The 15,235-nt window shown below is 39.7% G+C and overlaps 1 protein-coding gene across 2 annotated transcripts in view; it reads left to right on the forward strand.

Annotated features, from left to right (window-relative positions):
- Positions 1 to 5,913: 5,913 nt before the first annotated feature.
- The window catches only part of LOC129444449 (uncharacterized), a 32,156-nt gene continuing 22,834 nt past the window's right edge, over positions 5,914 to 15,235 (forward strand). The window contains exons 1-7 of one of the 2 annotated variants that reach the window (XM_055205133.2): positions 5,914 to 6,070; positions 6,492 to 6,710; positions 6,926 to 7,051; positions 7,573 to 7,611; positions 7,725 to 7,804; positions 7,909 to 7,972; positions 8,049 to 8,138. In XM_055205133.2, coding sequence (XP_055061108.2) covers positions 6,031 to 6,070; positions 6,492 to 6,710; positions 6,926 to 7,051; positions 7,573 to 7,611; positions 7,725 to 7,804; positions 7,909 to 7,972; positions 8,049 to 8,138 — 658 coding nt within the window. In that variant the 5' untranslated portion in view covers positions 5,914 to 6,030. Of the gene's footprint in view, positions 6,071 to 6,491; positions 6,711 to 6,925; positions 7,052 to 7,572; positions 7,612 to 7,724; positions 7,805 to 7,878; positions 7,973 to 8,048; positions 8,139 to 15,235 lie in introns of both variants that reach the window. The other variant, XM_055205132.2, reaches the window with a different exon arrangement.

Genomic DNA, 15,235 nt, shown 5'->3' on the forward strand with positions numbered 1-15,235 from the left:
AATCCTGCAGAATCTAAAAAACCAAAAAATACAACATCTGTGGCTGCAAGCAATTAACCCTTTCGCCGCCAGCGTTTTTAAAATAAGTTGCCAGTCAGCGCCAGTGTTTTTCATGATTTTCACAAAAGTTCAATGCCTTCCAGAAAATGTTCCTCTTTAAACATATAAACAAACAATATACCAAATGAAAGAACAGACCAGACCCTCTGCTTTCAAAAAAAAAAAAAAAAAAAACGTTTCATCCTACCTGCAGTAGTTCTTTTTTAATCAGCTTTTGAATATGGGTAGGTTTCTGCAAAACAAAGAGCCTTGTGTTTGTAGTGCTCACTTCATTTCAGGTCATTTCAAGTCATAATTTTTCAGCCCTGTTAGATTAAACTAGAAAGCCTAAACTGTATGAACAGTTTGACCCCATGCTGCGCGCGCACACGATTGTCATTCAATGTTTACAAACCTTGAAGGGGTCTATTCCTAATGTTATGTTCCGAGCCTCAGAGTTAAGGTTATCCAGTGTCTGTGTTCTTCCCAGACGGTTCTTTCACAACCGAACACTCCGTTACCATGGGTATTCATAACAGATCACAGCGTCAAAATAAAAGTCTCTCAGGAAAAATTTATTTAAAAGTCATTTTGGTTACATTTGGTAATCTTTAAAGACATGTTTTCTGATTGTTGAGACACTGCATGGTTTGCTTTGCCCCTGGCCCACACGTGTGTCACGCTAAGCTGTGGGTGGGGCTACAAAAGTAGTCGTTGTATTTGCGTTTGGAGGAGGTGTTTAAATTCTAATCTTAGGTCATATTTCAGCACATTCCTGACCAGATGTTCACTTAAGTACGATGACCTCAGATATAACAGAATATCAAGTTAAAATTGAATGTTTGATTCACTGCCCCTTTAACATATACTATATATTGATGATCCATTGGCACTTTGAAAACCCCTTAACTTAAAAACAGAAATTACAGACAATTTTCATGGTGGTCTCAGTAACTCCACTTACTTATTCAGTTACAAACTATACTGTAAGTTAATATATAATGACATTACAATTATATTGTCGACTATGATAAACGTAAACATAACCATACTAAATGTACATGATTAGGGTAGTGTAGGTAGCCTACTACAAACGTCTGTCAGGAGAAAAATCTAAACATATGGATTGTTCGAAACAAGCAGTTCTTCCCTTTAAACTTCCAGATGCATTTATACTTTTTCTAATCTTTAGACTTTCCTTTGGCCTCCCTGGAAATTGTTTTCTATTGTGGCTTTTCTTTGGTGTTTTTTGTGGAACCATTAATTGTAAACAGGATGGGTTTTGTGTGGTCTTCAAGAAAAAGTGTTTCATATTCCTGCTTGGACATGGTTCAAAACCATCTTTTGCAACCTACAAATTACTTAGGCTAAAGTGCTGAGCAATCCACATGTGACAATTACAGTATATAAATGGTCATTCTGGGTTTTTCTGGTAAGGATGTGTAAGATCACACAAGTAGATTCAGCTACAGCCATTCTGATCTTCAACTGCAATGCATCATTAGCAAACAAAACAGCAGCTACAAAAGCATATGTTTTTCCTCCAATAACCTACCTGCAAAAATAATCTCTGTTTCTTAGTTTTGCTTAGGTGGGAGATTTACACAGCACTGGATATAAGCAAATGTAACCATGTGAATAATGATTTATACATGGCATTGCAGTGTGTCTGTCAAATGCAAACAGCACAGAAAGCTTTATAGAGACAAGGGATAAAAGCGTTCTTTTGAAAAAGAGACAGGCAGCGGGCCAGAGGTTTGAATGCTAACAGTTCTTGACCTCTTGGCATTTTAAGTCTTATAAGTGCAAATCTGACTACATAGAGGTAGTCTGTATGCCTAACAACAGGCTCCGGTACATGTAATGCTATGATACACATTCGGACAAATAGGTCATGATGCCATATTACAAAAAATATTTTAAGATGATCTATTTTAAGTCCACAGATATTAAACATGCAAGTCATGTTGCCTTATGATATAAACCCAATAAACATATAAAGTCCCCTTAATCTATAAAGTGTGGTGTCTGGCCCATATCCACTATAGGCAGGGTACATGTAGTGCATAATGTCTGTGTAATCCATTTTTATAATCTAATTATACGATTTGGAGTATAAAACGTTTGATTTCACTCATTTATTTCACATTTATTTCAATCTTTGACATTGCCTTTGTCAATATTAAAGCTATTAATATTATTTTCACAGAATGTTCATTATATTATGTAGGATGATTTTATGTAGAAAACAGTAAATCACAAAAATAACTTTAGCTGGGTTTTCGTTGGCAGGGTCTCAAATTCCAGGAAGCATTGTCAAAAGATAGTGAGCAACTGCAGAGTACATTGGACTAAGCTGAAAGAGTCTAAAAATGATTCATTTAAAATGCAAAGTTCATCAATAAAATATAATAATAAAAATATATTATTAATGTGCTTCCATAATATTGCACAATTGTTTGTTTCTTTCCTTCTTTCTTTCTTAAAGGGACAATAAGTAGGATTTACCCCAGTCTAGTGGTAAAATAGTATTTTGCATTCAAACGAATAGTGCTCTCTAGCGCTTTTCCAAATGCGTGTTGCAACTACAGTAGCCATTATGTAATCACTGATCTTGTCCAATTCAGGTAGTTCACGTGTTCTGAATGAAAACGCGTTATGGAAACGTGTTGGTAGGCTAGTGCTTTTTGTCCCTCTCTGCTATAGTTCATCAGTATGGCGTAACGACATGGAAGTCCTCCTTGGACTTACCCGTTCAATGTAAGTAAAGAGAAGAAATTCTAAGCTTACGAAGAAAAGTCAGTTCACTGGCAGAGGTCATTTGACACCAACAAGGACATATTTATGAATAAAGACATTGATTTTGATTAATAAAACACTTAAAACCCGACTTACTGTCCCTTTAAGAATGGAGTAAGGAACAAACAGGGACTGTGTAGTAAACACACATACATCTGTTAAAGAGCACATCATCTGGAAAGCATTGTGTTCTAATTATTGTGTACAAACATCTGATAAACATCTGAGAAATTGAGATACAATTGCAAATGACAAAAAATTTTAAATGACATTGCACACATACCATGACCACCTGGACTATGGATACAAAAAACAAATATGTTTACTAATTACTATTAGCCTGAATGAAAAGTAATCGATCTTAAAGAAGGGCTAAAAAATGAGGCTGGTTTTAAAGCAACACCAAAGAGGTTTTTTTTTACCTTAAAATAACGTTTCCAAAAAAGTTTCAGTGGTTCATCCACTCAAAACAGGGTGAATGGCACTTTCACATTCGCTTTGCAGCCCTCTATCGGCCAAAACCGCACTAAAGAAGTTTCCAATTGTCGGGTAGTGGTCCTGTAGTTCGAGTGAAAACTACAAAAACTTGCTTTACGGCAGACCTACAATCCAATCAGAGCCAGCTATGCTGCAGTATTTACGACAGTGGTAATGAACAATTACGCTTCTAACCTGTAGGGGGAGCAAAAAGCAAAAACTCTGGTGTTGCTTTAAGTTCACTAGACCAGGCGAGTTTCTTAACTATTTTTAACTTTACTGTCTTAGCACAATATTCATGATGCAAGCTATTCAAAAAGGTAAGTCAAGCAAAGCCGAACACACCGGTCTGCAAGAGAACTGCTATAGCTCCTAAAAAAATAAATATTCAAAAAATAGTTAACCTCACTTATAAACTAATCAGTTAGTGAATCTGTAAACCGAGCAACATCCATGTACTTTAAAGATGGGTGTGTTAATGTTGCAAAGGGCTCCATGGAGGCTAAACAATGAATGAATTTGCAGGAACTATATGTGGATATGATTATTACATGAATGTTTTTGATCTCCAAAAATCACTTTCAGACAAACCACATTGTTTCAGTATCAATATTTAATTAAATTGTCATTGCACAGGCTCAGACTAAAGATAAGACATTAATTCCATTCTGAGATTTCATAAATATGATTATTATAATAATAACTTTTATGACCGTTTGCCTATTTTTCTCTTTCTAAAAATGTTTACTTCAATCTTTCTTGTACATTTCTCTAACAGCTTGTAATATGCATTAATTTATAAGGGTGTGGAAAACATATGTCGCCATCTGCCACCCACCCCCCAACAATAAAACACATAAAATCACATATATCACACCCTTGTAAAATTCTGTTGTACAGTGCTCAAATATGCCAAGGAAAGTAAAAAAAAATATATATATATATATATTTATATATGCAAAACGGTCCGAAAACAGATTGCCAGTATGGTGAACAACAGAATAGCATTTCCCCCCTAGGCTATGTGCCTCCACAGATGTTTAATTCAGCCTTTGCTGCATTTGGCCACTCTAAACGTGCTCCAGCCACTGCACTCCCTCCCACTGTACTGTGGAGGCGAGGGAGAGAATGACAGGGACAGTCTGTTTACCACCACCCCCTCGTCCTTTCTCTCTGTGTTAGCTTGAGGGAAGCATGGGGTGGGGGCCATTGGGGCGGCAGCACAATTGCAAAGCGTCCGGCATGGAGCTCCGGGCTGCACAGTGGGTCATAGAATGGAGTTGCGCGTCTGGGCCTCCCGAATCCTGAATCCACCGGGTGGGTGGTCTCCTCTCTCCACACCCATTCTCTCTCTCTCTCTCTTTCTCTCTCTCTCTCTCTCTAATTCACTCCCTCTCTCACTCCTCTGTTATCCCAACACCTCCAAGAGAAACGATTAGCTCATCCACTCTGGCCAGCACTTAAGCTCTGATGTGGCAGTCAGTGGCACAGACTGGATTCATTCAGAGTTAGATTAAAGAGGCTCTTGGGTGAGCTGCATGGCCAGACCCACAGAGGGAGCCCGCTGTCTCACTTGCTGTTGGTTCTTCTTGTGCAGGGATGGCTGCTGGTGGGCCCTTTTCACTCACATTACTAACTGGGTGGCAGTTAACACTTATCGTGTCACTGTTTATCTCGGGCATGAGGATATAAACATTAATAAATTAATTTACATCACACAACCACATTCATATTGTTATAAGTTATTGCCTTTTAAGAAACATACATTTGTAAATAGGCTATCATTTTTAGACCTAATAAACATTTTCTGCAATGGAAACAGAATTCCAGTACTGGTTTGGAAACAGTACTGATATTTAAAAACATATAATAGTAATCAATTTTTATATGCAAATTAAGAAAACCAGACTGATAGACCCGGGATTTCAATCTACATGAAATCTGCACCAATCCAACAGGAATACAGGCAATAAACAATATGTTCAATAAATAATTATGTGCCATTTAAGGACATACTTGCAAAACACATCCCAGCTTTTCTATACTTTTAGCGACACCTGGTGTCTAAATGTAGTTTCTACATTAAAGATCCCAGTTGGTTTTGACCTGAGTGCAGTGGCCAAATGCTGAATGTGTATGTATATCCAATATGTATGTATATCCAAACCATTCATTAGCCCCATTCACTTTCATAGTATTATTTTTCCCACAAACATTACAAACATTACAAACATTCCTCAAAATGTCTTCATTTGTGTTTATCAAAACAAATACAATTATATAGGTTTGTAACAACATGAGGCTGAGTAAATGATGACAGAAATTTCATTTTGGGGTGAACTATCCCTTTAAGTGCTGTTACACCATAAAAAGTCTTGTCTTATGAAATTTTACTGCCTACAATGCAAAATTTATTTTTAGTAAAATAAAAAGAAGACAGTACAGTTGGTACTGTATACAGTTCTATTTTATGTTTTCATTTAAATTGAAGAATACAACATAATGTCAAGCTAAACATCATAACCTGTTGAACATTACAAATGTGCTATTACAAACAGGGCTTTACAAGAGTGCGCAACTTCCTTTAAAGTCATTTTTGGGTGACTGTCTGGTGCATCCTGTACATGAAAGTGGAAGTTTTGTCATTTTCAACTACACTTTACTAAGCCTTTTCTGTCCTGAGGTAGAAGTTTCATTTGATCGAAGTCTGTGCATATGGTAACAATGTCTTGGTTATCTTTACAGCTCCTTATAGGCAAGTTTAAAGCTATGTTTTTATTGTTTTATTGTTTAAGATACCATAATTATTTACATTTGAGAATTTTTTTCTAATCGAAAACTATTGAACCAAAAAGTATTTTTGAGGCATACTTTATTATAATTATTACATTCATTATTACAAGAGTAATTACAATCACTACCCAGCTAAAGTGTTAATTTTTGTTATTTGCTGTTTCTACATAAAATAATTTTACATAATGTAAAGAACATTTTGTGAAAATGTAACCTTAATATTTACTGATTAAGGTCATTGAAATCAAACTTTGATGCTCTTAATTTTATTGAATTTTTTGGCCTGGTTTTCAGAGGCAGGGTCACATTTGTTCAAAATGTTCTCCTAGACTATCGATCTTCTTATGAACAACCCTAACCAATCTTTCTGTGTTAAAACGTAGGCATGTTGCTTCTGCAGAATTTTGTAGCTAAACATGAAGCAATGACCACAAGCATCAGCACGAATGGCGAAACGGAAACCACAATTAATCCGGTTTCACAGCCTCATGACAACGTAACCCAATTCAATGACACATCTAATGACTTAACAGACGGCCATCAGAACATCACTGACACACCGTCAAATAACACTGTTGAGACTACCACCTTACCCGGATCAGGTACTGTACTGTAGCTGAATCAGAGTTTCAACACATGAAGTTTCATTGTGGTTGCTTAAGGGTGGGTATGTATTGTACACTCTTACTAAGCTGGTCAGAATGAGGAGAAAAAATTGTTTAAAAGATATCTTGCTTTGTTAAGCATTAAAACATAAATAGAAACTTCTTAATGCAATAAAGGCATCTAGTGATCTTTTCCTCTACATGGCCAACAGATCTGTCCACTCCTCCACCTGTCTCAGAACATCCTCAGACCAGCAATGTTACCAAAACAGATCACAGTGTAATCGTGCCGCAAGCCACCGTTTCTGGAAAAATTGAAACAAACCCCACACCTAAAAGTAAGAGAAAAAATGTGTATTGCATATATAATGATCATTGTATGTAAAAAATAAATAAAAAATGATTTAATTAGCATTAACAAGCAGTGTAAGAAGTCTTTCTTAAACAGAATGGACGGTTTGTCTGTGGCTTAGAATAAATGCCCCTTATAATTTAGCACATTCTCCCTATAGATTTTAAGTACAATCAACATCAATGTTGTATTTATTTAATTTGTTTTAAATTTGTAGCTTTTTATTCACGGAAGTGTTTTATCAATGAAATGCATGATTTGATACTCATCTGATATTAACACGCCCTTTTTACCGTAACATCTAACATGCCAACATGTCTGTAAGCTAAACCAATCTGTAGAGTGGACTTTTGGTATTAAATAAAGAACACAGTTAACCGGTATAGATCCCAGACTTCTAGGTACTCAAATGTTTTGGGGAAAAAGTGTCTGAATAATAACTAGTTGAACCTTATGATACACGTATTGTAATGTAAGTCTATCCATCTTTTATTTGATTTTTAACAGAACCTGAAGAAGATGCATCTCCCAAAACTTACGGAGCAGGTGAGTTTTTTGCTTATAGTCAGTTAATTAATTTATTTAATTTTGAAACATGTTAATAGATTTAAAAAGAAGGCATTATTCATTTAAAGTCCATACTGGTTTACTCTCAACAGCTTACATTATTATCTTGGTCATTATCATTGTGTGCATGATTGGAGTAACAATTTACTGCTGCTTTCAAAAGAACACCAGGGTAAGAACGACATAATTTTTTTTTTTTTTTATTATTATTAGGTTTATTTGATTAATTATAATTATGTAATGCAGAGGTACTCCATGGATTTACATCCCAAACAGGAAGATGCTCAGGTTCCGCTCAGCGCAATTGATCCGGAGGTGTTCGACTCTACATCAGTTAAAGGTACCCATCATTCTTAACACTCCATCACCACAGGGATTTTTCTGTTTAAATTAATCTTATGTTACTGTTCCCAAAGACATGCAAACATTTAGTCCTGTCGAGTCCAGCATCCCATTAAAAGCCCCTGAACCTGTTAAAGATGCTGAAAAGCCAGTGGAAGGGAAAGGTAAGAGTTTATGGAACATGGATGTTGTGGTTTCATACTGTATCTTGTTTCTTCAGAGCATGCAAGAAAGCAGAAAGAAATAAATCATTCTGACATCATTGTATGATGTTAGTTTAAAGTTCTTTATAGTACTTTAAAGAAATATATCTTATGAAACATTTGCAATCTGGTTTTTGAAAACCTAGTCTGAGACATGTAATGGAAAACAAAGCTCATGATGTTGATTAAATGGATTAAATTAAATGTATACATTTGGTACCAATATATACCTTTGAGATACCAATATGGTAAATGGTAAATGGACTGCATTTATATAGCGCTTTCACAGACCAATGGCCGTCCAAAACGCTTTACAAGTTTTGCCTCACATCCACCCATTCACCAATATGCATTGTTTGTTACCAAGTTCTTGCTAACTCAACATACAGTAGTCTCATGACAATTTGTTGCAACAGTATTATACAACCTGGCAAATTTGAATTGATTCGTATAATCTCATTCACTCATTTTTTATCCGATCTGCTTATGCACCAGTAATATACTGTAGGTTTGGGAGGGGTTGGGATGGAGTGTCATGACACTTTATCTACTGTACAAATCAACACAAAATTGGCAACTCTTATTCTCATGAGATCAGTTTCTGATAAGACCCACAGTAGAAATCTAATATGCTTCAGATTTTTTGTATAGTCAGTTTGACTTAAATTTAAGCCACACACCCAGAATTCTGAGTAAAACCAAGAGTTTATTAACTAGCTGCAGTAACAGAGACAGCCACTGGATGGACTTATAAGACAATATAAGATAGAGTGGCTCTTAGAAGAGAGAATGTAACATCTTACACCAAAAAAAACCCACAATAAAAATCACTCAGTATTAGCATGCATGCCAACTTCGTATAAAACTTAAAAGACTTAACCCTTGTAAAATTTCCAAGAACATTTAGTAAATTAAATGCATCTGTTTGCTTTGCTCTCTAAAAACTTGGATGATACTTGGATAATGCTGACAAACAAAGGAGAAAAACTAATCGACCAAAGATTTTAGAGAGTTCCAGCGTCAATATCACTATAAAGTGCCTTTGAGACTGCAAAATTTCCCCCCCAAAAAATGTTCCATTTAACTTCATGTTTTGTATTAAGGAGTAAGGGTGTCACGCTTTGATTTTAAATCGAAATCGATTGAAATTAAGTCACAACCTCGAACTTTCAATTAAAAAATCGTCAATGCTGCCACGCCCCCATGTCACGTCCGGTTGTCTTGCCAAACACGTGTTGAGTGCTGTGAGTCAACCTCCTCTAACTTAGCTAGCTACAGCCAGTCAAAAGATAGCATGGCAGATGCAGGAGACACCACGCGAGCTGCTCTTTACATGGGAAACAAAAAACACCAAGTGCCTTCCGTCTTCAGCTGAACTCAATCAAGAGCGCGCGATCGCGCGTGCACAGCAGAACGCTTAGGTTACTCATGTAACCCCAGTTCCCTGAAATAACGAGAACGAAGCATTGCATCAGTTGCTGACGCTATGGGGGGGGGACTCCTGTTTACTCCGGGATTGAAGCCTATTGGTAAACGTCTGTAAAAAATACAGACCAATGACGTTTGAGCCCGCGCGCGGGATGGCACACGTCCTTATATAAGCACGGGATCAAGCGTCAAGAGCTCATTATTATTCGACTGAAGCGCGCAGCCAAATAACACTCGCTGCGTAGACGTTTGTAGCACGGCCAGAGACGCAATGCTTCGTTCCCGTTATTTCAGGGAACCGGGGTTACGTGAGTAAACTAAGCGTTCCCTTTCAATATGGTTCACTTCGCATTGCATCAGTTGCTGACGCTATGGGGGAACGTAATCCCATCACGCCGTGCATACACAACGGACTGAGGTGCCTTACCGGAGAGACACTGTTTGTGGCCCTATATCCAGCATATTCACAGCTTTAAAGCAAAAGTGTAAGCACCATATAAAATGTTAACGCACATACGGTGGGGTATTAAACGCACCGGGAAGCACATTACAGTACATAGCACAAGACGGCAAGATCACAGAGCGCGTCGCTGGTGTGCGAGAATAAGTAAGTCCAGAGTCACGTTGGTGAGCTCGCTGAGCGCACCCCGATGTACACATAAAGCGTATGAATGCGCGTGCATGGTTAAGCCGAGAGAACCTGCGCTCATAGGGCAGGGAGGTCTAAGCTGTAAAATCTGACAAACGTAGACGGCGAAGACCAGCCGGCCGTGTTGCAGATATCAAGAATAGATACTCCTGTAAACCAAGCCCATGATGAAGCCAACTTCGCAGAGAGTGGGTTCTAACATCATAGCTTATTGAGGAAGGCGTGAGCCAGCGCAATGGCTTCAACGATCCATCCAAATAGCCACTGTAGTAACCGGCATACTTAGTGAGTGATCTGCGAGGCTTACGAACGGCTGATCTGACTATAATATGCGGCAGAAGGTTCGTAGCGTGGAATTATACAGATACCACAATAGTGTGAACCCAGGTGAGCCCTCGAGTGCATCGGGGATGCATATACAGTAGGTAATATTATAGTGCACAGGTCGGTGAGCTTCCAAGTGCGCCGTAAATGTGTACTGAACATAAATTGTACGGGCACAGGTGAACACATGAGTACATTGTGAATGCATATAGATGAATCAGAGTGTTATAGTGCACAGGCCGGCAAGATTCTAGAGCGCGCCGTCATGTGTTCTGATAATAAATTGTGCGCACACGGGTGAACCCTTCAGTGCACCGTGAATGCGCATAGATAAATCAGTGCACAGAACGCGTCGTGAATGTGTACAGATATGAATGATGAACGCACCGTGAACGTACACAGATGAACAACAATGTATGTGTCACAAAGGATAACACAACCGTGTATACAGGTGAGCTTCTCCAAGCGCATCTTTAGTGTATACCGAAATCTTATAGCATGCATATGTGAGCTTCTCTAAGCGCACGGTGGACGCATATAATTAAAAACCATATCCTACATACAGGTCAGCTTACGTGCGCATCTTTAATGCAACAAACCCCAGTAGTGCGCAAGGCAGGGATGTCGAAGCTGTAAAATTGACAACGTGGACGGCGAGGACCAGCCGGCCGTGTCACAAATGTCAAATGAGAAACCTCTAAGACCATGCTCGGGGTAGAGCTAATCCATACATGGAGTAGATTAACCATGAGTGAGCATCATTGTTACGGGAGGTGATAACTTCAACGATCCATAAATAACCTGTATTGACAGGTGCGCTAGTGAGTGATCTGTGACGCAGACAAACAGCTGATCGTCTGATGTACGTCAGACGTGTCTGTCATACAGGGCCTTGAACAGTTCCAGAGCATCTGAGCATCTCAGAGCATACGCATCTGAGAGATGACAGGCTTCTGAATTAAATGAATGGTCGGTCGTAAAAGCGTGGTTCGCTGTTATCGCCGCCACATAGATATAGCGTAGGGGAGAGAGCCACCGTGCATGAGCCTCTGTAGTGAGGAGAAAGCGTTCCACACCACAATTCGTGGGGGTTTAGACTTTTTGCTGTCACCGGACAGAAATAGATCAGACTTTGCATAAGGACGCCTCGCAAGAGGGGTCCTAGCAGCTTGTGTCAACGTGTCATAAGGCACGTAGGTCGTGTCTCACGGATGCAATCTCCACACGCCCGTCGTAACGGGTTAATATGTCTGCACCTTGGTGGTTTAAGCACGAGATGCATATCACTCTGATTGAACATAGCTATAAAGTGATGCAATTAATTTATAAGGACTCGTCAGCTTTTACAGGGGGAGAGATCTCAACCTGGCTCGGTGAATAATGAAAACCACCGTTGAGTGCTGCAGTGCTAAAATCATCCCCTTAAATGTACTGTATGTACAGTACAAAGTTATTGATATGAGACAAACGTGCGTTTCACGCGCCGAAGGCTGATTGCCGTCGCATGGCGTGACCAATTCCACACAGATGCTGGGCGAGCTCGTAACGATAGCACTTCATGCAGCCGTGTGTAACTTAAAGCATAAGCTTCCCGGCCGTCAGCTTGGGGCGGGACCTTTGCTTAGTCAAACTGAAGTGGTCTTATGAACAGAATGCCACAATATTCAGCTTTCTGGGGCTCGTTAGGGGGGTACGTGAGCCCGCCTTAAACAAGATGCCGCGCGTCTGACTGTGAGCGCGCTCTGGTGTTAGGCTCGCTTCCGAGCGTCATAAACGGATTGTGGCGGGTAGCAAGCTCGCTTGAGGTTGATATTACCCTTAATTTCTCAGAGTATTGGAGCGGAGGTGTGAGCGTCTTTGGATCCACTGATATAAACCAGCCATATGGCCGAAAAACGTCATAAACCGATTGGCTGTAAGCCTTTGAGTGGCCGTCCGGAGAGGGTGCGATTCAAACGCTTGGAGCCATGAAAAAGTCTGAGGCTGCCGTCTCTCTAGGAAGAGAAAATAACAGCAGTAAGACCGTGCTCGCCTGCACCGTCAGTATCGTAGCGGAAAAACTGAGGCGGGCTGCGAGCGAATTTAAGCGAGAAACGTCTGAATTATTATTAAGAATCCAGCCCGGTGTCCCGGGAGTGGATCGCCAAACTGGGGTTTTTCGGCGAGCGTCAATACAATTATGAACTGCGGGCCATGTGTGCGTATATTGACTGCTTGTCGGTAAGGCAAAAAAGTGTTTAGAGACACTGTACAGCCGTGGGGTGTCAATACACAGTGAGCGAGGGACTCCGTGAGCGTAGAGCACAAATGGCTGTGTTATGACAGAAAATCAGGGGTCAGACCTGCCCGTGTTTGCTTGTCCTATGCATCTACCTTAGTTCTACGGCTCCGCCCCTTGTTTATCTCAGCAAGAGAGGAACAGCAGAGGGGGGGCATGTAACACAGATAGAACAGCCATGCATCATATGAGCGGTCTTCACCCGGCGATGCACTTGGGGAATTCATATGAGGGTGCCAGAGATCTCGCGGCTGACTGTGTGAGCAGCGAGGGACTCTGTGAGTGTAAAGCATGAACGGTTGCGTTGTGACAGAACACGGGGGGGGGGGGGGTAGCCCGTGTGAGCCGTGTAGCCCGTTTGTTCGTCTCCGCGAGAGAGGAACAGCAGGGGGAGCACGAAACATAGATAGGATAACCGTCCATATGAGAGCGGTCTCGGCGTGGGAGGTGCCAGACCGGTGACGCGCTCGGGGGAAATTCATAGCAGAGAGGCTCACTCGAGCCGCTGTGCTGGACGCTCTTACAGCAGCGCCTGCTCTTTTAGCTTATAGCTTATATTAAAAATATTGATCTTACCGGGTGGTCGCAGGAGAGACCTCTTCAGGCATGTATCCGCTGCACAGGGCTTGTATCACGACAAGCGAAGGCTATCTTCAGTTCTCAGCAGGAAAATGGCAGGGGAAGACGCTAGGCCTGGGTTCTGCTATCTTCGGTTCTCAACCGGAAAATGGCAGGGGAAGACGCTAGACCTGGGTTCCGCTGCAGGGCTTGTGTCGACGGCGAGTAAGGCTGCTTCTTATTCGGAGCAGCGAGAGGTTCACGCTGAAGGAGAAAAATAATGAGCTCTTGACGCTTGATCCCGTGCTTATATAAGGACGTGTGCCATCCCGCACACGGGCTCAAACGTCATTGGTCTGTATTTTTTACAGACGTTTACCAATAGGCTTCAATCGCAGAGTAAACAGGAGTGCCCCCCCCCCATAGCGTCAGCAACTGACGCAATGCAAAGTGAACCGTATTGAAAGGGAACATCTGACAGGACCGGTTGTTTCTCTGAACTGAAATCTGTTTAAGTTTCACAACAACTAATTTTAGTTGCTTAAGAGTTATGAAAACAGCATGTAAACATGACTTATTGGGGTATGGTTTCACAATCTTGTCTTTTTCCACTGGCAGCACGACTAACATGGCAGTGCATCTCCGGGTTCAAGGTCAAATTTTATATTTCATAAACGTCTAGTCTAAAAATGGCATAGCTTTTTGTGCTTTCAAAAAAAAAAAAAATTGAGAATCGAATCGAATCGTGACACCCCTATTACCTTAGGTTGTTAGAAATGCATATTGGTCAAGCTCCAGACACTATATAAACAAATGTATAAAATATATCCCCCCTATGTCATCTAAATTCAATATAAATATTCATGAAAGGGTGAACATTTTTAGCTAAAGTTAGCATTTAATGAACACATGATGTAGCTGTAGTTACTGTAGCAAGGTGGTTGGACAGTTGAAGCTGACTGTGCACTGTTTAAAATACATATTTTGATTTCTGAGGGGAGTTTACCCCAAAATGAAAGGGTGGACAGCAACTTTAGGGGCACAAGCAAAATGCATAATATTATCATGAAAATTGAATATAAATTATAAAAATGACTTGTTTTATCAAATAACTTGTTGAGGACAATTAGAAAAATCAAAAAGTTTTTGAATTTTATGTCATTTATTCACTTTTTACACTCACTAAAGTTAGCTGAGCAGTAGGACATGCCAAAATCGCATACATCCAATCAAAGAAAATAGTATAAACTGAGAAAACATATTTCAACAGACTTATCATTTTACTTGTATGTGTGTAAATGTTTGGCCTTTAATATTAAAACCTCAGAATTTCATTATTATTTGATTGATTCTGATGAGGACAGCAAAAGGCACTTTATAGTGATATTGAGTCTCCAGTTCTGTGCAAAACTTGTTGTTTTAAGTGCTGATATCTCCCAAAGAGTTAGAGGTTAAGCTTATTTGGACTTGTATTAATACTTCAGCACTTAGGAAACAGCCACTTCTGACCACATCAGATTTTCTCTCTATTCTTTACGATCTGGAGGACTTTGCACATTTAGGATAAAAATTTACTTAGACGTTTAGTGTTTTTTAGTTACAAATATGAGTGCATTGTACATGTAGGCCTTTACTTAAATTCACACAGATGTTATTCAATTAAGCAAAGGGGCATCAAAGACTTATGCGGGTGGTAATTCCAGTCATTTAAATTTGGTTAATTTTTAGTCTGTTCATTGTGGTGCATTTGTTGATATGCGAGGAGAGAAAAAGTGATAAAAATTTTAAGGAAAGTTCTCTTCTGAATTAGTAAAAAGGCTG

This window comes from Misgurnus anguillicaudatus, chromosome 3, assembly GCF_027580225.2.
Source record: "Misgurnus anguillicaudatus chromosome 3, ASM2758022v2, whole genome shotgun sequence".
NCBI classification, from domain to species: Eukaryota; Metazoa; Chordata; class Actinopteri; order Cypriniformes; family Cobitidae; genus Misgurnus; species Misgurnus anguillicaudatus.